Source organism: Brugia malayi (genome assembly GCF_000002995.4).
Source record: "Brugia malayi strain FR3 genome assembly, contig: Bm_v4_ChrX_scaffold_001, whole genome shotgun sequence".
Classification (NCBI taxonomy): Eukaryota; Metazoa; Nematoda; class Chromadorea; order Rhabditida; family Onchocercidae; genus Brugia; species Brugia malayi.
Window position 1 is genome coordinate 9,098,826 of NW_025062479.1, and position 24,194 is coordinate 9,123,019.

Genomic DNA, 24,194 nt, shown 5'->3' on the forward strand with positions numbered 1-24,194 from the left:
TTTTAGATTCAATTGATCATTCGTTAAATTAATAGCCATTTAGTCGTCACTCCCTACTCGAAAGAGGCAAAAGTCTAAGCCGAAAACCTGAATTTTTATTGGACGTAAAATTTAAACGATGCTATGTCTTTCAAACCAAATTCAATGCAGTCACCAGATTTTACAGGTGTTACGCCTGATGGTGTACCTGTGAGGAGCATATCACCTGGTTCCATGGTGACGTATTTTGTTAAAACTTCGATTAAAGTTGGTATGTCAAAAATCATAGCGTCGGTCCGACAGCACTGCTTCTCTTCATCATTTATACGACAAAATAACACAACGTCGTGTGGATTGGCGATTTTACTGACATCAATGAAGGATCCTACCGGACATGAGGTATCAAATGATTTTGCCAGGAACCAAGGCATCCCTGTTTTTTTTGCTTCATCCTGCAAATTAAAGCTATATGTCAAAAAATGCTCTTTATTGAAGCCAGGTTCCCACGCGACTATAAACTATTAACATTTCAGTGGCTCAACAAGTAAGTTGCACGATGGTTCATTAAAGATGTCGGAACTTAAAAATCGGAACTTTCAGACAGCATTGAAGGACTTTTTTATCTGTGCAAAAGAGTATGATGACAAATGACCTGGAAGTCCCGAGCCGTCATGTCCAAGGCTACCGTGTACCCGCCAACATAGTTAAATGCTTGCGATGACGGGATATTTTTCGCTGTCTTGTTGAAAATTACACCAAGTTCCACTTCTTGATGTAATATCTTACAACCAGGCGGCGGGACGATAAATTGTCCTTGTGACACATAACTGTTTGTTGATTTCGCAAAAAATAGTGGTATTTTCGGTATTGCATTTCCCAATTCTAAGGCATGCTCCTGCAAAAACCTCCGTTAGTTGAACCTTCATAAAAATGTACTATGCATATGCATGTATTCTTAAAGACGACAAACCTTATAATTCCTACCGACACAAACAATCTTTTTCCCGAGACTACGGAAATTCGACAATTGCAACACCATCTTCTTAACAGAACTTAAAAGATTAGTTACAGGTCACTTGAACTGCCGAACGAGCGAGTGCTCTCTAGGTATTTATGAAAATATAATGTCTAAATTCTTTCATAAATGATTTATTCCTATCATTAATTAAATATCATTGAGCAATATTTAATTATGTCGCTCTAACAATACTATCATGGTATAGTTAGAAAATTAAAATCAATAATATTCTTAGCATTATATCTTTGAAATCATTTACAAATTTCATATATAAAAACTATAACAAATGAAATTGTGCATCAGATGGCTTAAAACAATTGCTGTGTTTTCACACCTTTCAGCACCTTAAAATCTGAAAAGCAGTTACAAACTTTCTGGAAGTACTGGTAACAATTAGCAGGCGAAAGTTTGCTTATCGTTGTTATTTCTGTGTACGATTTTGCCATAAGAAGTTGATGAGAATATTTGATGGCGAAATGAAATTTTAACTATTAAATTAATAAAATATTATTGGATGTTCAACAGCTGATTAGTTTTTTGTCTCTTACATATGATTGGTAGTATTCATTTTCAGGTTCCTTTTATTTTAACTTATTTAATTTGTCACTTGAAACTTATAAAATATTTAAGTATTATTTCTAATTACTTATTAGCCATAATAATGCTTAAATGAAGCCAATTAATATTTGTAGCTAAATGAGTGACCTGACACACAGCCGAAAATTGTCTTATTGGCTTAAATTATGAATTCATAATACATTTGATACAGTTTATGCTATTGGCTATTTGTTGTTATTATCAAGCTGTTGAGATATTTTTTTTGCTTTTCATGTTTTCGTGGCAGTATGACACAGCTTTAAGATACAATCTCATAGTTGCCAAATTCACTTCATTCGCCTCTCTTAGAACTTACTTGGAAATAATTTCTTGCCGCAGTTTTCATTTCGAAATTTATATGTAAGCAATAAGAATTTAAAAAAATAATTTAATTTGAATTTAGAATGGTAAAACAAGTTTAAAAAAATCATGTAAAGTGATGTGGTAAACATAACTCTATCTTTATTTAAGAATTTTTTTGATTATTATGTGAAAAATGATTTTCCAGACAACAGAAGTAGAGCTTCCTAATATTATCATTAGAAGTGAATGATGAACAGCAACGAAGTAAATGTACATAAAAGGAACCTGAATTAAAACAATATTTGTATAACTATTTGTATAACCGGTTGGGATAGACCAATAAATATATCAAAGCACCGTACAGATTTCTAGTAATGATATGATGGGAAAGAAAATATTCCTGACCTAAATTAAAAGGGAATTTAGTTTTTAATTTTCAAAGATTCATTAATAATTTAAGTTCATTCGTTAAAAAGAAAAAACAGATATATAAACAATTTTAAGTAATGCTGGAATGAATTAGATTCACAAAAATGTTGAGTTTAGCTATAAAGAATACGATTGGGGCAGAAATGTGAAATTGCACTTGCAATCATTTCATTGCTAAGAATCATCAAGTTAATTTCATTTTGTTCACTCGAAATCCTTTTCGGAACGACATTGTAATCGGTATTGTTCCGAAAAGTATTTGGCAAGTGGCCTTTTTCAACACATTCAACTACATTTCGTGCTGCATCTTCCTGAAACAAATATTTTCCTTTACATTCCAAGGCTGTTTTTTCGTTTTGAATTGAAGTTTATATTGTTTATTTTTCAGAATAGAAACTGCAAAAGTGAAATCAGAAAATTAAAAAAGAACAATTCAAATCGAATTCAATCTTGATTTGAAAATATTTAAATCAAGATTGAATCCAGAATTCGGGTAATAATTGGTACAAAGACTTTTTACAAAATTCATTGGTAGATAAAATCTTTTAAACTAATCTTTAGGTTATTTGCTCAAAATTAATGATATTAACAATAAATAAAGACGCACAACTCGAGAAAGAAATCGAGATGCATGTATAGTCTTTAAAATTTTTCGCATGCGTGACGAGATGTTGCTACTAAGTGATGTATTTACAGCACCAGGATGGACAGCAATTGCTTGGATTCCCTCGATACGATCAAGATAGCAAGCCAACATTGCTGTTGCTAATTTTGACCTGTATAATAGACAACATTTAGCAGATCCAGATTGTTTGGTCATTTTTTATCTTTTTCTTGTTCTTAAAAAATATCGTATCACTCATATAGATATGGTAGTAAGAATACGAGATTCGAATGACCTAGCATAGCTGAGCCATCCAGAAGTACTACTCGACGGCGAAAACATTTTATGCAAGTGATCACGTTTCGAAGATATTTTGGGACACAGAAATCTAAATTAGAAATAAATTTGAGTTTATTATTTTTTTCAATTTGTGAATTTCAATCAAAATCAGTTGAAACGAATATGACAGTATCTTTCATTATATTTTACCTTTAGGAATAAGAAACCTCACTTCAAAAAAGCTTTTTTAAATTATAATCTATAACTAATCTAAGTGAAATTATTAAATATTTCCGCAAATCGTATTTAGTTTGAAAACCAGGAAAATTTATAGTGTTTGAAAATGAATCTGTTTTCAAACAAAGGAAAGTGGATAGGATTCAAATGCCCTTTTTTGACAATAAATCCGGTATGAGTACAACGAAAATACGGCAAATTCGAGATCACTATGAATAAATTTCCTGTTTTGGTTGCACTGTACAATTTTTTTGCACTTTGTTCACTGGATAAATGATAAAAATAAATCGACCCACTTTCCATCCGAAGTGGACAAAGGAAATTTTTTAAATGTATTTAATATATATATATATATATAAATGAAATATATAAATTTTTTAAATATTTAGTGATATCACTGGTATCTTCAAAAAATAGCATATCTACCTGCTTTTCAATGAATTCTTATCCCAGCTATGAAGAAAGCAACTATCAAATAAATTGAATCAAATCTTTTAATAATTTTTACCGTAATCTTCTTTCACGATAATCTTGTCTAACAGCGTTCGCAAAAATCATTTCTACAAATTTCCCGAACCTACTTCATCAAAACAGGAGGCAGTTTCGTATAGTATTAAGATCTGTTAAAAAAAAAAAAAAAAACAGTCGTTCTTTTTCTTTCTTTCTCTCTTTCTGCCTGCTCTCAGTTCAGTCTCTCATCTCCATGAATTCCCACACTTAATAATTAACCAAGAATGAAATGAAGATAAGAAATAAGGTTTGATAATCTCGGCTTATGTTTCCTTTATATTTCATTATTTCATTTCCTTCTCTATTTTGTTCTTTCAATGAAGTGTGCATAAATTACTTATACAAAATCGACGTAAGTGCAATAATTTTGACTCCTTTCTTCGGCGTTGCGACGCCTATCAATTCGTTCAACAGGTACAGTTGTGACAAATAATTCACCTGAAACTTATGCATCGAGTAAAATACCATAAAATTTAACTGTGCTACACTGAAATCATGTTTTTCATAAAAGATTTTCATCAAGGTACAATAGCAACACCTGTAACAAACAAATTCTCTAAATAAACAAGCTACGGATACTTATTAGAAGTATCATTCTTTAGTAACATAAGACTCCTTTTTAAATACACATCATCAATTTTAAAAGAAATGAATGGAGACAAAAATAACTCACGAATTAATAAGAAAGTTGTAGAGTAATAGGAGTATAATACCTGAAATGTAGTATCAAATCCATCCTTTGTTTTACATATTTTTGGTAGTAACACAGCAGCATTTAAAATGATTATATCATAACATCTGTAACAGATTCATTATCTTAAATTACAAGCAGATGTTAACAATACTTGAAAACATCTTTTCATAGAAGAAAATTTTTTCTTTCATGACAAACTAATTTAATTTCTTTCTAGAAACAATCGATTATTGTTCGACAGAGAATGATGTATCAAATTCATTCAACACGCTGCGGCTTGTCTTTTTTAAGATAATAAAAATTGCTTCTCAAATGGATGTATTAAACAAATAATTTCGAGGTACTAACGACTAAAATATCAGTTTTTGTTAGGTTTTCATATCCGATAGTAAAATTAAATCACATTATCTCGAAGATAAATGGATGAAATATTAAGAAAACGGATCAGCATGGATTTGAACTAGAAATTCTTCTAATCAATAAGTTTAAGTTCATTTTTAAAGCTTTCTCATCCAAAAATTTCCTTTTTACTTTCCGCATTTAGCTTAAGCACAACTTATGCACTTTGTTCTTCTATCGAAATAAATATAGAGAAATTCGAAGAGAATGTGAAAATTTGTTACAGTGAGAAACTGAAATTTTTCTGTTTCTATTGTATAATATAGAGAAACATGAAATGTTCACCGCTTTTGAGCAGCAATCACACTAACACTCTCCGAAACTGATGACAGCTCACTCAAATCAATGGCAATGAAATCAATGAACACGTTATTACCCTGAAAAAATACTTGAAACTTTAAAAAAAATGTATTGCAATTACTTTTCTCGATTGTAACTGGTAGAAGTACAAATAAATATGATAAATAGCATGATCTAGGGAACAGAACTTTACTCATTTTATAACATTTTCCTTTAATTCTTTACTTACTTTTTCTCCCTCCAAAATTCTTAAAATTAGAAAAAAAATATATTTAGAAAAGAAAATAAAATTTCTTTTTTTTTTGAATGAAAAATAAATAAGCTTGAAAATACTCAATCTTGTTGTACAGTTACTATTCCCAATAGTAACTGTACAGCAGTAGTAGTTATTTTCAATAACATTTTGGTTTATTATTATGATTAAAGAAGTTTCGACAAAAATTAAGCGAAAGTCTCTTTTTAAAAAACTAAGTGAAATGTCACAACATAGAATCACAAACCAATCGTTTAATAATAGACGAACAAGCATATTTTGCCTTATAAATATTACGACATGCAATGGTAACGCGATATCCCTTGGCACATAGTTGAAGTGCGGTATGATAACCTAAATGTAACTGTTTAAGGATATTATTTCTTCCGATAATTTAGTTATCAAACAGATTAAAATAAGTAGTAAATGGTTGACAGTATGTTGCCTTCCATAAGAATGGTTAGGTCATTGACAGGGCCTGTTTGTATCCCAATCCTTTTTTTTTTTTTGATATTTTAAATTTGAATTTAACTGAAACTATTCATTTATCATTTTAAATAATTTATAATCAAAAAGATTCATTTTAAGAGACTAAATGGACCTTCATGAATTAACCGTTATTGATGTTTAAGCAGACAACTATTAATTTTCTATTAATTATAAATCATTAAAAATCTTCCGAACTTCCATTTCCGATGCTTTTGGCGCAATTGAGGTACAATTTAAGCTGGTTATATTAAAGATTTAGTCTATTTTTTTGCATAAAGTTTGTCTAATGCAAAGGTTACATTTCACCGGAAATGGATAAAGCAAAAAAAGATTGATGATTCATGATCAAATAAAATTGCGAGCCCAGATTTTGTTACTGAAATGATAATGAAATGTAGTAAACCTATTCCCTGATTTGCCCCAGTGATAAGAACAGACTGTTGTTGATGATGAATGGTTGACATCTGAAGTAACATATAATTACATATATGTCTTAAGTGAATTCTGTACAGTTTGCTGTCAAACACTACAGAACCAACATGTATGATTTCTAATTGTATAAATAAACATTTAAATAAATAAAATAAAATATATAACCATTTCTATCGGTCAACTAACTATGCATGTCAGACAATTCAGAGATTGCTCCGCCTTTTAACGCTGAAATAATAGTTTGATTGAAGGACATTTTCGAGTAAAATATATTCAGGCAGAGACTCGATTCATTTCATCATTTTCGCTTTGATCAAACCTTTACACATCATTTTTCATGCTGCACCGCATCTATAAACTTGATTTGCAACACATATCTTCCGATTACAACATTTCCACCGTTTTTGTTCATTTAACATATCCTCATTGTTCCACTAACTTGGTAATGGTTACAAACTATAACTGTTCAAAGCTGAGGAAGGAAGACCACATTTTATGATGTAACAGAACTTCCAATCCTTCCAATTTGAATTGTCAAATACAGAAGCAATCAAATAATTTGGGAGAACTCAAACAGAATATCTTTTCTTTTTCCTCATCTCTTACGTACAAAATTTCTCATTGTTAATAATATAAGACAAACACCTCCTGTTGATTTAGCAGAGTACCTTTTTTAATCATTGTACTTTATCTATATCCATTGCTGAGGTTTAACAACAGATGAAATTTTACTCCGTGAATAAAGCATGCTTAAACTGAATACCTGAGAAATCGTAGTACCTGTTGTTGTTGAAATGTGGAGTGTTATTCGAAAAGCTTAGAAATTAATTTTTTATTGAACAAAGATAAAAAAGTATATTTATTTGCGGCATAAGTAGAGAATGTCTGCGCGGAATTCCGAAAACGGATTCGGATGGATTTCAACTTTTTCAAAGCCAGCATCACCAAGTAGCTGTTTAGCTTTTTCACGTCCCCACATAGTATCGAGTCCCACTGCATCTGAAAACAGTAATGAAATAAACTTGAGTGGATGCAAAAAATACGAAAATAAGCTATCCAACAACTAAATAATTCCGACTTGACGCTTCAGAGTGTTTCTTCACTGCTGGAAATTTTGCATTTCACTGCGGCAAATGAAATCGAGTATAATTTCAAAATAGGCATTTCCACTTCCCGGGATGATGTAAAATTCTCGACAATTCAACTGAGACTCATTTAATATATATATATATATATATATATATATATATGAAAGTTACCCAACATCCTAAAACTATAAAGTCAACTTTCGCTTTTTCGATATTGAACATATACAGCAGAAAAAAGGGGCAAAGTAATACGAACTGAGATACTTCAAAGCAATCCGGAAAAAGTTTTCCAATGAATGAAATTGAACTTGAAAACTGTAGCATTAAATAAATTTGTTGTTTTCTTGTGCGGAAGTTTTAAAAAATGCTCGGAAACAAAAGATCACTGCTTAATCCCTTTCAAGGTTCGATAAACATAATGAATGATTTAAGAGAAGTTGCTACGTCTTGATATTCTACACTGTTTGGTTTCACATAAGAAATCCTTATCTTTAATCCAAGACGAAATGTACGGCATTCGACAAAAAAGTTCTCAATTATAAAAAATAAATTATTCGGTTTGCGCACTTAACATCACCATAATTTACAGAGTGAATGAATAATTTTTACCTTCAGAATTAATTCCGACAGGAAGGAAATGTGAAAGTGACATGCCATACATATATATGGATGTATTTATTTCTTTATCTTTATAAACATTGCTTGTACCATTAGTTTCAAACATCGAAAATAAACCATTTGGTTTCAGAACTCGATATATCTCTTTCAAGCACTGAATCATGGAATAGAATAAGTTCTCTTTCTTCTATTTGTCGATGAACCTTTATACTTTATTTAAGAATCTATCCATACGTATAAACTGTTGTTAAAAAGAAATGTCAGCAAAATGAAAGAAAATGATCTTACGCGATCAGGTCTCATTTGGTTATGGCAAGCGCCGAACATCATCACCCAATCAAACTTCTCCGTCCACTCATTCTTCATCATCTGACTATTTATTTGCATGTACGATACATTATCGAGGCCAGCATTAGCTTCATCTCTTTTCTTGTTTGCTCCAATAACAGCTTCGAGTGACGTATCAATTCCAGTGAAAAAGCATTTTGGGTAATGACTCCCTAAGAACTATTAGCAGTTAGTTCCTAACGTTAGGAAATAACAACGTATCACGAATAGATTAAGCATATGGTCTTCACAGCACTGTTGATTCTGGAGATGGAAAAATGTACCTAATTCTGCAATATGCATTCCTCGACCACAACCTACATGGAGAACATGAATTCCACCTTCTTCCAACTTGTTCTGCATCCCTGTCACAGGTACAAATTTGCTAATAATATTTTTTTTATCTGCAGCTTCTGAAACTGATGCCATCGTTTTATCAAATTCATCAAACATTTTATTGTCTATCCCTGAAAATATTTTCAATTAATACAGTAGAGTGCAATAGCAAAGTAGTTCACTCGCAAATTTTATGAGTTACTGGATTTTATCAAATGTTATAAATTAAGATCTGGAAAATATGTGTAAAAAATGCAGAGCTACCAATACTCAATTTTCTATTTGAAATTCCTTTCAAATAATAAAAAATCTCTTTAAATAATAATAGTGATAAGGAAAAAAGAGGGACGAGAGCTTGGCGCAAAATAACAATTACAATAAATTGGGAATCAGTGTCAGATGTGTTTGCACTTAAATAGCATCAAGAGGCAGGAAAGTGGAAAAAGCGATAACGTCAGCAAAGCATTGACGCAATTATGATTTTGCATTAAAAAAAAAATAAAAAAAATAAAATGTGAGGGGCATTTATTTACGACAATCAAATTAGGCATGCAACGTAAATATGCGTCCAGAATAATGTTTAGAAGGACCAAATCCTTCAATGAAACAAACTATTTAACATACCTAGTGGCACATCTTTCTTGAAGAGCTCGATGACAGCAGGGTATGCCTTGGCAAATATAAGAACAGATTGCTGGATGGCAAGCAATGTATTCGGTTCATCACCACAGAGATCTCCAATGCGTTCCTCTCTGATCCAAAATTTTTCGCCACTCTCATCCACCTCTATAATCTTACCACAGACCATGAGACATAACCATTCGCGTACATAACTAAAATTTTCCATTTCCGAATTTCAAATATGTAAATTAGTGTACATTGGAAGTTTGCAATGCGATATTACCGTTCCTTCATATCGGCTTTTTCAGCTACCATTGTACAAGTGGCTGGTTCATTCTCCGATGATACAGCAGCAAGGGTATCGAACAGTTGAAGCTTATGACCCATGACAAGTCCAATAGAGAGCATCCCATCATTTAGTATTTCCTGTAATAACTTATTTTTTTATTTTTGATATGACTGAAAAGTCAACAAGATCTTCCAATCTTTGCATCTTCATACCCACATAAGCGATTCTACTGAAGAAAATTGTGGGTCGCAGATTTATTTTCTCAGTTTCAGTAATTTATCGCTGTATAAATTCCATTTGTACAAGGATATCACTCTAATGCACTACTGGTATTGATCATAATATGGTATAACACGAATTCAGGAAGAGAATGAGCAGTGACAGTAAAGAAAATATCAAATGACACTTACCAAGAGACGTTCCGAAAAACCTTCCATTATGCAAGGAAAGATGAAGTTAAAGTGACAATTTCAACAAGTACAGGCTGTTTAGAATGATAAATGAGGAGAAAGGACTGAAAAGAACATAGATAGAATATAAATAAACAAGAGAAACAACGACAAACTGCATCATAACAGGAGGGCAGGAAGAGAAGCACTATTAGTACAGTAAACAAATCACATAAATTTGCTGGTGGCTTGCCTTATTGTTGCTGCTATTTTTTCGAAAATTTCTACAAACCAGTTCATATGTCATTAATGCAACCTTTCTTACGAATCTGCAAAGGTCTGAAGAGCAGTGAAATAAAGTCAAAAGCTGGTAAGGAATACGGTAGCCCTTCCGCGATGGAAAATGCCAAACTGCTGAATAAATGCTTTAAAAGACAACGAAACAGACAAGCATGGCCTGGATGAATCGATATCGTTCCTTCAGAAAAAAACACAACTTTTCAGATTGCAAAAACATATTTTCAGACGACAAAATTGCTTAGGAAGGAACTGCAACTTTCCCAGGAAGAAAACTGATTTCGGAATTCTAAAATAAATCGGAAAAAAAGCTCAAAGAAACATCCATAAAGGTGTGGGAACTAGTAACTCCTTAATTTAAGATACTAGAAACTCTGGAACGGTGTGGTACAAATGTTTGCATATTGTTTCCTTAGTCAGTGACATATGCAATGACTATGCCACTCTCTTGTTTTCAAGAATTGGTTTCAAGGAATCGATGGTTCAGTTCAGATAAGTTGCTACCTTGAGTTGAGGAGTTTGTAAAGTGGAGAGTGAGGAGTGTTTATTTTGTGGTTATGTTCGAGCAGTTTAAGTTGTACCGGCGGTTGTTTCTCTACTATGATTTCTGAAGCATTTCGCATTTCCAGTGGATCTAATGGAAGGATTCATAGACATTGCTGTGATGTTAGAGCAGTTAATGGTTAACTAATTTCCTACTGTGAAATAATAGCATTGGCATGCTGCGATTTCATTTGATTAGCTACAAAATTCGGTTTTTTTCTTTCTGAACTTTGTTTACGTTTGTTGATACATCTACATTTTTCTATGTTTTTCTATTTCATTTAAGCCTGCCTTGTTATTCTCCTTCTGTTTTGTTGAGTGAAGCACTCCGGTAGGACAAATATTTTGTTTTAAGTAATGTAGTAACCAATATGTCACCTACTGATAGTAACACTTGTAGTGCAGTGTAGAATCCTTTAATGATCACTACCAGGCTTCTCAGTAACTTTTTTTTTTTCAAATGAATAAGAGAAACACCTTCCTATTTATGCCTTGACATTGTACGCCTCGAAAATAAATTTCCAGCGCTGTTTGTTTGATTCATTTACAAAGAAATATCGCTTCGAAATGGATGTGTTACATCCGGTAATTCATAATAGCAGTGCTTTATTGAATGTGTCATTTTGTAAGTAAAAAAGTGAATAAGTTGCTAACATTCGTAGTTGTTATTTTCTGAGTGCTGTTGACAAGTTTTATTGAATTATACAGAATTTTTGAATTGAGTTTATTAAATAGAGCCTACTTGGAATTCATTTCGTTTGATGCGTGTACTGTATACTTCAAATATTTCTTTGGACTTGTATCTTTTAGCTGATGCAGAAGATTGTTGTGAATGACTGGTGCAGTTGATAAAATATCAACATTTAAATTATTTTGTCATTCATTAATATTAGTTTCATTTGAACTTTAAAACTTTTAAGAATATTTCGCTATTTAAAACTGCTGTCATTTCAAATATCTGTTCGTGCATCGTTGTATTTTATCCTCATCGGTTTTTGGTTGAGCAAGGATGAGGTTAGTTGTAAGCATAAGTGTCTCCATCTTATAGAGTCGACATTTTTTTTAATTGCAATGTTCTAGATATTCAAACTTAGAGCCTCATATTGCAGCATTTTGTTTACTGGCAAATTTGTACTTTATATTCTGTGGAACAGTTCTCATAGTCTCGGCCAGTAAGAATTTTAGATGAGTTTTCCTGTGCAAAAACTTTTTGTGCAAAAAACAAAAACTCGTTCGATTTTTTTTTTGAAGAAAGGTGGAATATATTCTAGTTAAATAAGGTTGTCTACAAAATGTGGTATAAATCGCTTTCGAATTAACAATGGTCATATTATGTTCGGAGTGCTCGTTGATCAAAGCATATTGATGTTTCGGCATTAGAAATAGCACATGCTTGTAGTGAAGCCAGAAAACCGTTGAATTTATACCCATTTATTACTTTTGTGTTTTATAGTTTTTTTTTTTTTGACTAATACTTTTTTATTTAGTTTGGTTCAGCCGATTTTCACTTTTTGGCTTATTAATTGTTCTCTGTAATCCATATCCTTTTGAGATATAAGCGCACCTGGAAGCTTGTATTTATGCAGCTATTAATCCTGAAGTAAGTTTACATAAGTAAATTTGTGTCCTTAAATAATGGTGCAGTTAAAGGACGGTGAGTGTTCGACAGTTATATTTTGTCTGTTTCGAAAAAATCCCGGTTATGGTTCTTGTGAAATAATCATGACCATTTAATCGCAACATTTAAGCTCAGAGCAACTGTATGGAAAGGAAAAAGATAAAATCAGAATCACATACAGATATCAGCTTCATCAAATATTCCTCTGTACAAAGCATACTAGAGTTAAGCGAATTATGTGGATTTTCTTCGCGATGTTATTATATGCTGGGGAAAAGTTTGTCGACTTAATGGACCATGTAATACTTTTTACTTGAGTATTAGTAAGTTATTTCTTGGATTAAAATTTTTGGACATCTGTCACTTACAGTGATTTCTAATCTTTGAATGACGTCATTGGCTAAGGCTGGACTTTACTCTCTTGCTGTTAACAGTAGCCTGCACCATTATTGATTTTCTCCGAGCAGTGACCTAGCCTGTCTTATTCCACGTCTGCTTCCCATAAAATGTGTTTTATACCTTGTTATTTAGAACTTTTAAAAGCTTCATTTCTCTTTGCAAAATGATTCCGCTCATAGTCCTATGTTTAGGTTGCAAGGATTCTTTCTTTTTAATACTATAACTGAGAAGTTTTGAAATGCTGAAGTTACAGATTTGAGCAGATGTTCAAAAAAATATTGTATCGTTCGATTAATAAACGTTTAAGTTATCATGTATTATTGGATAATGTTTTTTCTCAACTACAGAAATGACTGCATCAGAATTGATTGTAAATCAAGTAAAATCATATGAAGTAGAAGAAACTTATCGTGTTTGCTAGAAATGATTGCAGTAAACATTGAAATGATGTTTCTTCAGTACATCCTCATCTCTGGTATTCGCTTTATAAATCGTTATTGAAATATGGAGTAGTAATCGAATGGTTTTTTTAAATGACCATCCCGTAAAATTCACTGAAATGATTTAGAGTGTTGTAAGCCGATACCTAATTTTGTTTTACAATACAGTAGGTGGTGTAGTTAAATTAGTGAGGAGTATTAAGGCTCGTTTCCTGTTTCATTGCGGTATTCGTTCCAGGATGGTAAGAGATTTTGTTTCGTTTCCTTATAGACAAATAGAGAATTTGCAGAAAAAAGATTCATCGCAAAACGATTGAAATGCAGTCAGTTTTGCAAAATATTTCGCAGCATGAAAAAACCTTTTTTGTCGTATATATTGAAATGTTTTGGAGCAAACGTTTAGAAAATTTTTTCTTGAGGTGTGGAATTCATACAGTCTGTGTTTACGTCGAACTATTATAGAAGTCTAACCCATATTTGCATCAAAAATTGGAGTAAAAACATTTCTAATTAATGATAACATTTTGTTTGTGTACTGTTGACGGAATGCGACCCTTGTTTGCAACTTATGGATCAGTTTTTTAAAATAGTTCTGTCGATTTTTTGTAGTAGTAATTTGTTTTGTTAATATTGAAGTTGTCTAAAGCGTATAAACTAATATAAAATAATTTTAAGTGTTATTCTATGTGACCGTAGGATTTCCTCCTGATTTTTCTTTTTATTCAAGTATGTTGCTGTTTTATATCTTTTACAAACTGAAATAGTTTTCTGTGATCCGTCACTTCTACATTTTATACCCTTAGTTATTTAATCTGCCTTTACTGCAATTTTGGTAGTAATATTGCATCTCGGACTTTCATAATTGTTAAAACTGATAGGCTTATCCATAATTTAACCTTTTTTCGTGGGGTGGATGTGAGAACAAATGTGAGAAAGCAGCTATAGTAATGTTTCAAACTACCGTTTTATACATTCATCTTGTGTTGTCATACAGATGGACTGATACTGTTTTTTATTTCTCAAATTTTTATTCCAGACTGTGAATACTGCAGGTTCTTTCTTCATCATTGTGCTTTTTCAAACATATATGTATTTACTCTTTTGCTATACTTCACTCACTCTTTGTCGAAAAGGTTTTTAAGCTATCCAAAGTTACGGTAATTTCCATACCACTCACTTTTCGTACCGATGATACTAATGCATTCTGTTAAGTAGATGCGTTTGTTTCATACGTTTATCCTTTTTCACTGATTTAGTTACAGTCAGGGATTGCTAATCCATATGTCTATATCACGTTGTACATTATTGATTATTCGCATACAGCATTTATTGCTAGTATACCCCTTTGGAAGATGACATTTGATAGGAAACCTTTGTTTGTCAAAGTCATTAAATCATAAGTTTTAAACCACACTGAAATATCCCTTGTGCATCTGTCGTATTTTGTCGTGGGGTTTTTAACTATTATTTATCAAATTGTTTTTTTCTGAGGGGAAAACTACAGTGATGAGCGATATTTTTTCAGTGTAAGTAAATGAAAACCAAACGTGCCGTGGTAAATTCTTGAGGATATCTTGCGTTGAACATGAAGTTCCTCCGTGCGTATCTTATGATATCGTGGTGGGTAGTTTTTCCAGTGTAAGTGATATCGCTTTTTTATACCTTGCTCGTAGGAATACTGTCTTTGATAGTATTTTGAGATAACTTGTTTTAGACAGAATGATAATTAATAGGGCAGGGAAGGGTATATCAATAAATTGGAAGAAACTGAAACTCATTTGTATTCCGTACGGTCCATGAAGGAACGAAATCTGAAGTACAGATGTTTTATGGACATAAGACATGAACGAATCAGGGATCGGATAACCATTGACATGATTTGATTTAATTTGTCTCTTCGTCTTGTGAAATCCATGGAGCATCCGTGAGAATATCGATACGGTATTTTTGAGAAGCCTTTATGGCTTCAGAGTTTATGAGAAGCATATAAAAGATACTAGTGCAAAAGAGTCATATAAATAGCATATTCGATTTTGAAATCTCCACCTTCAATATTGTAATCCTCGAATTATGATGGCACTTCCTGTAACGGAAGTAGTGTTAGACTCCGCCTCCCTGTGGTTATCCTCATGGGAATTTTCAATTATGGCCTTAACGCCATTTGCAGAGTACCATTTCTCTGTTCTAGATTCCTCTTAAATCTTCGTATTCTTGAGTTCAATTCATTACTTGAGTAGAACTCAGATTCTTTCACACATAAGTTTTTATCATATCTTTTATGAAGGAAAAAGAAATAATATCGTAAGGCGGTAGTGTACTAATTATTATTAGTCTTATTATCTTATTCAGTGCAGCACATTTTCTGATGTTGCTAGGATGATGTACTAAGTGCTACAAAAACGAAAAAAATTTCTTAAAAAAAAAAAATTCTTAAATGCTTCAAGAAATACTAGTTTTTAGCAAATTTTGCCTCTACTATGATTCATCTGTTACCAGATGTCATACTGCGTTTTATACATAAATATAGCAAAAAATTACTTATAGTAGAAAACAGAGATGGCCAGATTACCTGTCAAGAATGTGATGTTGTGTAAGATGTTGAATTGTTGGTTTATTAATTGGGAGCATTATATGTAAACAGCTTGGTAACTAGAGGTGCAACTAAGCAACTAAAGGAAAACTCATCACCCATCACTTTCATGCTGCTACCCGATTATCCTTGATCTTTCCTCATTGACCGCTAACTAAGCAGTGATTATTAATCAGAATACAATTCCAGTTACACAAATTGGTTCTTGACAAACTATGTCATAAATCAAGAAATTTAACAAAATGTAGAAGGAGGGAAATAGATCAATAAGCTGCGCAATAAAATTGCATTTTTGGATTATTTCCGAATTATAATTATCCATTCCTTGGCCAGATTTTGCTATGAAATGTTAAGTGTATGTACGAAGACAAGTTAGCTTCTATTCTTACTCTCTCTACATTCACAGCCATCCACTTTTTCTTTTTTAGAATGATGCGCTTCGTTTAAAGTCCATTTGCACGCTACATATGTTTCGCGAATCATTTATTCGTACTTCTTGGTTCTTCAAACATTACGAAAAAGGTTTTAAATTTAATGGTTTTTGAAATCATGTCTGTTATAAGGTGAATCGAGTGAAAACAGGTGGAAGGAGGAGGAAGAGTGAAAGAGAGAGGGCAAATCATGGACGAACACATATGTAATAACAAAGAAGTGGTAGCAATTAAATGTGCTGAAAAGCTAAGCAAAATGGAGAGGATAGTTGAGGAATTCATTTTTTCTTCTTTCAAAACCTGGTTGTGGCTCCTATTTTCCCTCTTGCTACTTGTGCTATTTCCTTCCTTATTCTACGGATGAATGCAGTTTGTGAATTCATTGTTTTCTCCTAATGCGTTGCGGCTTTATATCAATCTGTTAATGAATGAAAAGGAACATAAAGTATCGTGTCATGTTTGACATACAGAAGTGGATCAGGATCAGGAACTAAGCGAGAAGATTATGTTAAAAAGTGTTGGTACTATGCTGTTGAATATTTCTGTCATTCACTAGGGAAAATTACATAAAAACGAACTTGTAGTAGAGAAGTGAAGTTTTTTATTACAGACAGTTCCTCCCCTTTCTACATTTCACAGTCTTGTCATCTCACATGGCTATGAAGCGTTATTTTGCTCTTTAAATAGCAGCAAGATGACTAGACGCTTTTAGCAAAAGTCACTCATTTAAATATATGGATTTTCGAGCATGTCTTTCTAATGGCGATTCTTAAGTTTGTGTGCGTCGTAGACACTTGGAGAATTTTTCTTTAATTTTTATTTTAATCTTCCTAATTAAATTTTATAACTTGTGAAACAGTTGGGAATTTGTAGTTCTCTAGATGATGTATGAAGTAGAGCTCTTTTTTTTTTTTTATTGTGTTATATAAAAAAAGCATATGGTTCAGGTTGAAAAGAATAATAAGACAACAAATGGTTAAGCTTACACAAAGAATATAAAAGTGTTGATGGGCATATTTCATGTTTCGCCGTACCAAGAATTACCTTGCGATGGATCGTTAGAAAAAATTGTCATGGGTAGTGAAGGCGGTTTTATGTCGTATTTGGTTGGTCGTCTGCAACACCCACCCTTATACTTCTATTTAGGTAGTAGCTGGACGTATTAATTTAGAGTCTGATGAATATAATGAGATAATATTGAGGTAGTGATGTTCCAGTTGCTTCCCATCATCACATTCTAACCTCCGTTTACCGCTTATCTTCAGGGTTTTCTTGAGATCGATTGGAGATTGTTTGGCGTAACAGTGAATGTTTTACTTGTTATATTAATTTAGTTATTGAAGTTTTTCTGTTTCAGTGGAGTGAATACCAGGATTATTTCTGGATGATTAGAATTTAACGAGCTCCTGTTATAAATCTTGATTATTAGCAGCAGTGGTTATATTTTCACGACAATTAGATCTCCTTAATTTCTAACCAATAGGAGGTAGCTTGTCACTGATTGTAACGGTTGGTAACGTCTTGTCATTATTTCTCAACTTTCTAAGTGTCGCATTTCTTATTCTTTTTTACTCATTTTCTATGTTCAGAGAATTTGATAAACCAGCAAACTTAGTTTGTTTCAAAGTGATCTCGATAATTTAGGATAGATCAAATGATTCTTCGCATAGGATGGCAGCGGCGATAACGGAACCCATGGCTATCGCATCGACCTCTGCAGGTTCTGCTGCTTTTTTAACGATGCCGGAAACGGGAACGCCACCATTAGCATCTTCTCTTTCTAACGTTCTTTGTGTAACATCCAAAACGTCCGATGTGATTTGCAATCCGTGGAGGAATTTGGTCAGTCAAAACAGGAGGCGTTACAAAAAGGATAACTTCGATCTAGATCTTACATGTAGGCTTATATTTCCATAACTTCGATTTAGATCTTTTTGTCACGAACATGGAACTGATTAGTTTTTTCTCTTTTGTATTATTTTCAAACTGGAACCAGTTCTTACTAGTCGCAGCTTGGACGAAAATGGCATCACGTAAATGTGGTTTAGGGAATTATTGTTAAGTTTGGATTTTTTCTGGTGGAAAATCGTCTTTGATATCCATCATGTATCCCCTCTCTTTTCCCTGCATTTTAAAATTATACTGGTATGAAAGAATTTAGCTTGCGTGATATGATTTTCATTTTATGCACTGAAAAAGCAATCACCTAGCTGCTAGTCAGAGAACGTAGGATAAAAATTGTTTTTTGACTTGAGAGTTATATCGTTGTATTTTATACTAAATGACAGTAGGAATATTTTTGTAGACATCACTGACCGGATCATTGCAATGGGCTTTCCAGCTATAGATCAAGAAAAAATTTACCGGAATAGCATGGAAGCAACAGTTGCGTTTTTAGAACGTTATCATGCTGATCACTACATGGTTTTCAATCTGTGAGTAATGTCATATTTTTACTTTCGATAAACTAAAAAAATAGTTCGTAATAAAATTCGCTTTATAAATCCTTGAATGTTTTAGCCGTGGGCGACATGCATACGACCCGAGTTATTTCCACAATCGCGTCATGACCTTTGAGATGGATGACCATCATCCACCAAGGCTGGAATTGATGGCACCTTTTTGTCGTGCTGTAAGTTTTTGTGGTAACTATAATATAATGTTTCTGCTTTTTGTAGAATGAAATCAACTTAGTGAATTCCATTTAATTTTGTACTCTTGCTCCGTGATGCATAAATACTGATCTTTCTGAAAACATCATCTCTGATATCTTTTTTAATAAGCATAAAGCAAATTCAATAACTTTAGTGGATTGACCTTTCTAGGTGACTAAGTGGTTTTGGACTAGCAGCTTCTCCTTTTTGCTTTAAGCACCAGATAAAATGTGTTCATTCATCCCGAACACATTTTTTTTTATTTGTCGGAAGTAGCAGTTGATAAGAAATGAGGAATAGTTGACTTTTTTCCTCTCACATTTACAATTCATTCAAGAAAAGACTGTGAGTGGATGGACATCTGACTTTACTAATTGTTTTTCCAAAATGTTGTTCTTCATTGTAGGTGCATGACTATTTGGCTGCTGATGAGCAGAATGTTGTTGCTGTACACTGCAAAGCGGGTAAAGGACGTACGGGTGTAATGATTTGTGCTTATCTCGTGTATATAAATTTTTATTATTCACCAAGACAAAATATGGATTACTATAGTATTGTAAGGACTGTTAATAATAAAGTAAGTTGAGATGCTTGCTGCAGAAGTTCATGTAAAAATGTATACAGATTACTCTCTTGTGTTTATGTTGCCATAAGTAACACTATTTCAGGGTGTAACCATACCATCTCAGCGACGTTACGTTTATTATTTTTCACATTTAAGGAAACGCAATCTCAATTATATGCCGCTTCGTTGTGAACTTATTGGTGTATACTTTGAACGTCCTCCCAGATTGAATGGTTTGTATTTTGAGTTTTCTTTCGTCTTTTGCTTTAATTATGTTTTTATTCTGTCATATGGAACTTTTTCATAAATTTTGAATAAGTGTTTTTACGGAGAAAAGAAAAACAAAGTGTCATCATCATTATCATGCTTATTATTGCTATATTTCATTAACGCATATTATTTTCTGTTTTGACTTTTTCATCATCAGTGGTGAATAAGTGGATATAGTGGTGGAGGAAATTCTAGATAATAGGATTTCATGTTTTAAATTGAAAATTCCACGTGATGGCTTTGTCCTTTAAAATTTTATAAAAGCGTGTTTCTTTTTTCAAATTAGTTAATCTTTCTTATCAAGGTCTTTCCTTTCAGGTATCTTACTTGATGGAGCATATCGGTTGCGAGTTGCTAATGGCGATATAGATGTGTTTATTCCTGGACCCCTTCGATTAAGTGGTCGGGATTTTGATGAAGAGGAGGCACTGTGGGGGCGGTATCCATGCTCTGTAGGGGAAGATCAGTTCAATCCTTATGACCCACAACCGGGCAAAGACTGCATTTCAAGGTATATTAATTTCCAGCTTTTCTATTAACCTAAGAAAATTAACCTAAGAAATTAACCTAAGAAAAGTTTCTTTTCAAATAAAAAGTTTTATAAAATAATTTATTGGTTGATAGGCGATGTTATGGATGGAGTGTTCCAGCGACGCAAAGAGTATTCATGGAAGGTGACGTTCGAATTGATTTTTATGCGAAGAAGTGGTTTAAAGGTCTGGGATGGACTTTGGTAAGGCATATTTTTATATCGTTAATAAAATTTGCATTTAAGCAACGATATTCAGTTCATAGCTACTTGTCGAAGAAATTTAATGTATGTTAATTTCCTAGAAAATGTCGGTAATAGTAACTGCCTTATAAATTTTGAAGCTTTAAGGGATTCATTAAGACACGTAGACTGTGAGATTTCATCTCGAAGAGAATTTTTATATCTTTTTGGTGTAAAAGAGAACCCGGGCTTTAATGGAAAATGCAACTGATAAATTTGTTTGTTCTGATAATGTATCATATTTACAGAAAGATCGAGAGAAGCTAGGGCATGTTTGGTTCAATACAATGTTTACTTGTCCTGGATATTGTGGTGGGGTCTATGTACATGGTGACGAGGCGTATCCTTATCCAAAAGGTACAAGTAAGCAGTTTGAAATTTTGCCTCTATTTTTCTTTTTCAAACTTTTTGTATTTTTTAAATGAAACATATTTATAGGTCTCAATATATCTGAGTTCAAGCAACTTCTTCTAATTAACTGGGATTTAGCTAAAATTGAAAAATCGATGAGCACTCATTCTAACCGAATATGAAGAGCCCGTATTGCTTATTGTGCAGTATTTAATAAAACTTGCATTGAAGCAACGATATCCAGTCCATGGCCGCCTATCGATTCTCGATCTTGCGAAACAGCAAATGGCATTCTTAAAAATACTTGGTTTTCTGATGGTAGTCGTAGTAATAGAAGGAAACGGTATGAGAAAAAATCCCATATGAAAAACGAAGGATCAGGTAATATCGACTATTTTTGTGGACAGTAATGTTAGCCGGGTTTTTATCATATGTAATCATTTTTCTTTAATACTTTTCTTGAGCAAAAAATGGATTAATGGTTAAAAAATTTGCAGTATCGCATGAGTGCAATATTGATTCTCCTCCGGGACTTGAAAAACATTGCCCTTATCGATGTTTGCCTCTAATATATCCTGAACAGCTTGGACGGCAGCCGTTAGTTTTACATTTTTTTTTTTTTCAAATTAAAAGGCAGCAGGTAATATGTTGGTAATATATAGCAGGCATCACTGGTACTTTGAATTAAAAAAATGATTAAGAAAATATGAAGAGACTAGGAAGTGAAAAAAGATACTTTAATACTTTTAATGCAGGATATTTGACATTTAGTCCACGAAAAGAAATCATGGCAATGTTACGAGATGCACACACAAAGCATTTGGCCGGCGGTAAGTATAAGAAGCATCTTCAATCAGTTCCATCCGGCACTGCTATCCCTCGAAGTCCTGAAGGTTATTTTAATTATTCCGGCATAAAAATGTAAAAAGCTTCGTTTTTCAAGTAAAAATAATATTCTACTTTCAGTCAGGCTAGACTGTGGAGGTCCCATGTGTTTGATGCGTCGACCCTACGAACATGTCCTAACATTCAGCGTTCTGGAAGTAGACCGAGCTTTCAAGCATGATAAAGTAAATAAGGGCTTGAAAGTAAGACATTCAGTTATTTTTGTAATTTTTGGCTAATTGTTTAGTTGTTAGTCCTTTGCTCATGATTTGTTTAGATATATGTGGTGGTGAGGTGCATTGATGTTGATAACAAGGACGATGTCGAACTAGCAAAGAAATGTATCGAAAATATGTATGCAGCACAAGCAAAAATTGATGCATCTAGAACGGAGGAGGTAACTTCTCTTAATTTTTATCCACGAAGTATTTTAATATTTAATTAGTTTCTCCTAAAAAAATATTAACATTACAGATGCGGAAAAAAAGTGGACAATCCAGATTTGAAAGCCTTTCTGACAGCACATCATCACATTCATCAAGTTCTTATTCAGCAGATGCTATATCTGACCAACCTTGGCGATGTGACCCACGCTTACAGAATGCTAATTTGCGTAAATACTTCTTCAGACAGCGAGCAGATTCTAAATCAGTTCATCCTCCGGCGAATTATAGGTATATTTGATATTTGTTTTGTAGTTAGAGTGAATAGTTCTTTTTGGTCGAATATTATTTGATTGCAGTTGTTTCAGATTCGACTATTTTTTCATTTTTGGTATCGGGACTTCAGTATTGATGTCATTTTAATTCGTTTTGTGTAATTTTCCCATGCCCCTATGAATATTACAGGGAGATTAAAAGCTTAAGGCAAAAGCATTTTTGAAGCTAATATTTAGTTGATTGCGTTTTCTATAGCGAAGCTTCAGTTGGACAGGTTGGGATGACCCAAATGAAGGTGTGCCTTATGTAATCCCTTTATAGGTGTATGCCCAGAAAAGCTGATTCTCCATCTTCGGGTTTATGGGAGACTGGTCTAATAAATCACGCTGATAATGATTCTTTGGATGAAGAAGCTACGATGGTAAGCTTAGAAGAGTAATGAAGTAATGGATGAGTGTTTGCGGACTTGTATCTCTTTGGTGATTTTTTTGGCTTGCAGAAAAAACAGATTCAAAATGAAGATACTAAGTATGCAGAAGAAGATTTTATAGCAACACAAGATCGAGAATGGCTGGAAGAGTCATCCGAGGTCCGTTTTCGATTTAGTAATTTGTAGGCTTTAGCTTCTGGTTTCATTTTCCCTGTTCTCATTGCAATGTTGTTTGTGTTAGTATGGTCTAGAAGAGACACCTTTTGTTTCATTTAAAATTAGCTTATTTTTTACTGGCTTTTAAAATATTTTGCTTGCAGAGTGAAGATTGAAAGTACTTTTATTTCATCTAACGATTTACCATCTTGAAAAGAAATTATGAATTACCCTCTCAATAAGAAAAGGACGAAGAAATGATTCTCAGGCAAAATACGTGTTTGTCGAGCTTAAGATTGTGAGTGTTATAAGGCATCATATTATGATGTTTGTTTGCCTGTTATATTTTTATATGTTCTAATAGTGTAATAATATAATAATAATCACAAGTTTAGCTTTATGAGTTACAAAATTGATTTTGCAACAGTTTACTTCACACAGTTCATTAAGGCAATATTTTGCCTGCATTTGTAACCCAGTTTTTTTACATTGTTGTTCCGTTGTTTTATATCTGGGAAGAGCTTACTAGCCGGATTTCATTTAATTTTCTTTGTAGAATTCTTTAATGTATGATAATTGCTTCAGATCAGATTTTCTCTTTGTTGTATGTTATAACGCGCTAGTGTACTGACAGTTTAAATCCACTTTGTCTAGTCATCAGCGTGAACCGAACTAATCATCATGTTTTTTTATAGCCTTTTTCATGTGGACCCCTAATCAGTAGGTCAGTTGTGCATCTTTGTTCTCATTTTCTGGTTAGCCAATATTTCTTGTACTTTTATTTCTCAAGCTTTTCTGTTTTTCCGATACAGAATTCCGCTGCAGTTGTGATATCCCTTATGTTTAGTCACGCTTTTTAACATCATTCTTACTTCCTGTGAATTTCAAGCCTAAACTTAGTTCCAGTAATTTTTTCCATGGTGTTGACATCCGTTTTGCTTAT

General features: G+C 32.9%; 5 protein-coding genes across 12 annotated transcripts; 2 read left to right on the top strand and 3 right to left on the bottom strand.

Moving 5' to 3' along the window:
• Positions 1-95: 95 nt before the first annotated feature.
• On the bottom strand, positions 96-1,018 carry Bma-fahd-1 (Uncharacterized protein; the record flags this gene model as incomplete). Its single annotated transcript, XM_001898745.2, has 3 exons — positions 96-431; positions 632-874; positions 950-1,018. The coding sequence occupies 3 exons, from the start codon at positions 1,016-1,018 to the stop codon at positions 96-98; spliced, it is 648 nt and encodes a 215-aa protein (XP_001898780.1).
• Positions 124-630, top strand: Bm321 (Uncharacterized protein; the record flags this gene model as incomplete). Of its 3 annotated transcripts, none has more annotated exons than XM_043074189.1 (2): positions 124-378; positions 513-527. In XM_043074189.1, 2 exons carry the CDS (start codon positions 124-126, stop codon positions 525-527), a joined length of 270 nt encoding a protein of 89 aa, XP_042930123.1. The 3 variants fall into 3 exon arrangements, with proteins under 3 accessions (XP_042930123.1, XP_042930124.1, XP_042930125.1); XM_043074190.1 differs by lacking the exon at positions 513-527 and adding an exon at positions 580-630 and having other exon boundaries at positions 214-378; XM_043074191.1 differs by having other exon boundaries at positions 214-378.
• Positions 1,019-2,439: 1,421 nt separating the features above from the next.
• Positions 2,440-6,567, bottom strand: Bm9179 (Uncharacterized protein; the record flags this gene model as incomplete). Of its 2 annotated transcripts, XM_001898744.1 has the most annotated exons (8): positions 2,440-2,637; positions 2,934-3,102; positions 3,226-3,318; positions 4,294-4,394; positions 4,670-4,754; positions 5,335-5,426; positions 5,850-5,956; positions 6,495-6,567. In XM_001898744.1, the coding sequence occupies 8 exons, from the start codon at positions 6,565-6,567 to the stop codon at positions 2,440-2,442; spliced, it is 918 nt and encodes a 305-aa protein (XP_001898779.1). The 2 variants fall into 2 exon arrangements, with proteins under 2 accessions (XP_001898779.1, XP_042930126.1); XM_043074192.1 differs by lacking the exon at positions 3,226-3,318.
• An 815-nt stretch (positions 6,568-7,382) lies between these two features.
• Bm5308 (Uncharacterized protein) lies at positions 7,383-10,239 on the bottom strand (the record flags this gene model as incomplete). Of its 4 annotated transcripts, none has more annotated exons than XM_043074193.1 (7): positions 7,383-7,522; positions 8,221-8,383; positions 8,518-8,729; positions 8,841-8,969; positions 9,517-9,725; positions 9,797-9,939; positions 10,213-10,239. In XM_043074193.1, the coding sequence occupies 7 exons, from the start codon at positions 10,237-10,239 to the stop codon at positions 7,383-7,385; spliced, it is 1,023 nt and encodes a 340-aa protein (XP_042930127.1). The 4 variants fall into 4 exon arrangements, with proteins under 4 accessions (XP_042930127.1, XP_001898778.1, XP_042930128.1 ...); XM_001898743.2 differs by having other exon boundaries at positions 8,841-9,023; XM_043074194.1 differs by lacking the exon at positions 10,213-10,239 and having other exon boundaries at positions 9,797-9,921.
• A 7,941-nt stretch (positions 10,240-18,180) lies between these two features.
• Positions 18,181-23,427, top strand: Bma-daf-18 (Uncharacterized protein; the record flags this gene model as incomplete). 2 transcript variants are annotated; one of them, XM_001898742.2, is made up of 17 exons in its annotated part: positions 18,181-18,406; positions 18,815-18,944; positions 19,030-19,141; positions 19,570-19,740; positions 19,832-19,961; positions 20,317-20,509; positions 20,623-20,731; positions 21,019-21,133; positions 21,353-21,502; positions 21,619-21,718; positions 21,893-22,014; positions 22,088-22,209; positions 22,284-22,403; positions 22,481-22,680; positions 22,987-23,086; positions 23,165-23,254; positions 23,416-23,427. In XM_001898742.2, the coding sequence occupies 17 exons, from the start codon at positions 18,181-18,183 to the stop codon at positions 23,425-23,427; spliced, it is 2,202 nt and encodes a 733-aa protein (XP_001898777.2). The 2 variants fall into 2 exon arrangements, with proteins under 2 accessions (XP_001898777.2, XP_042930130.1); XM_043074196.1 differs by having other exon boundaries at positions 21,019-21,127.
• Positions 23,428-24,194: the final 767 nt, after the last annotated feature.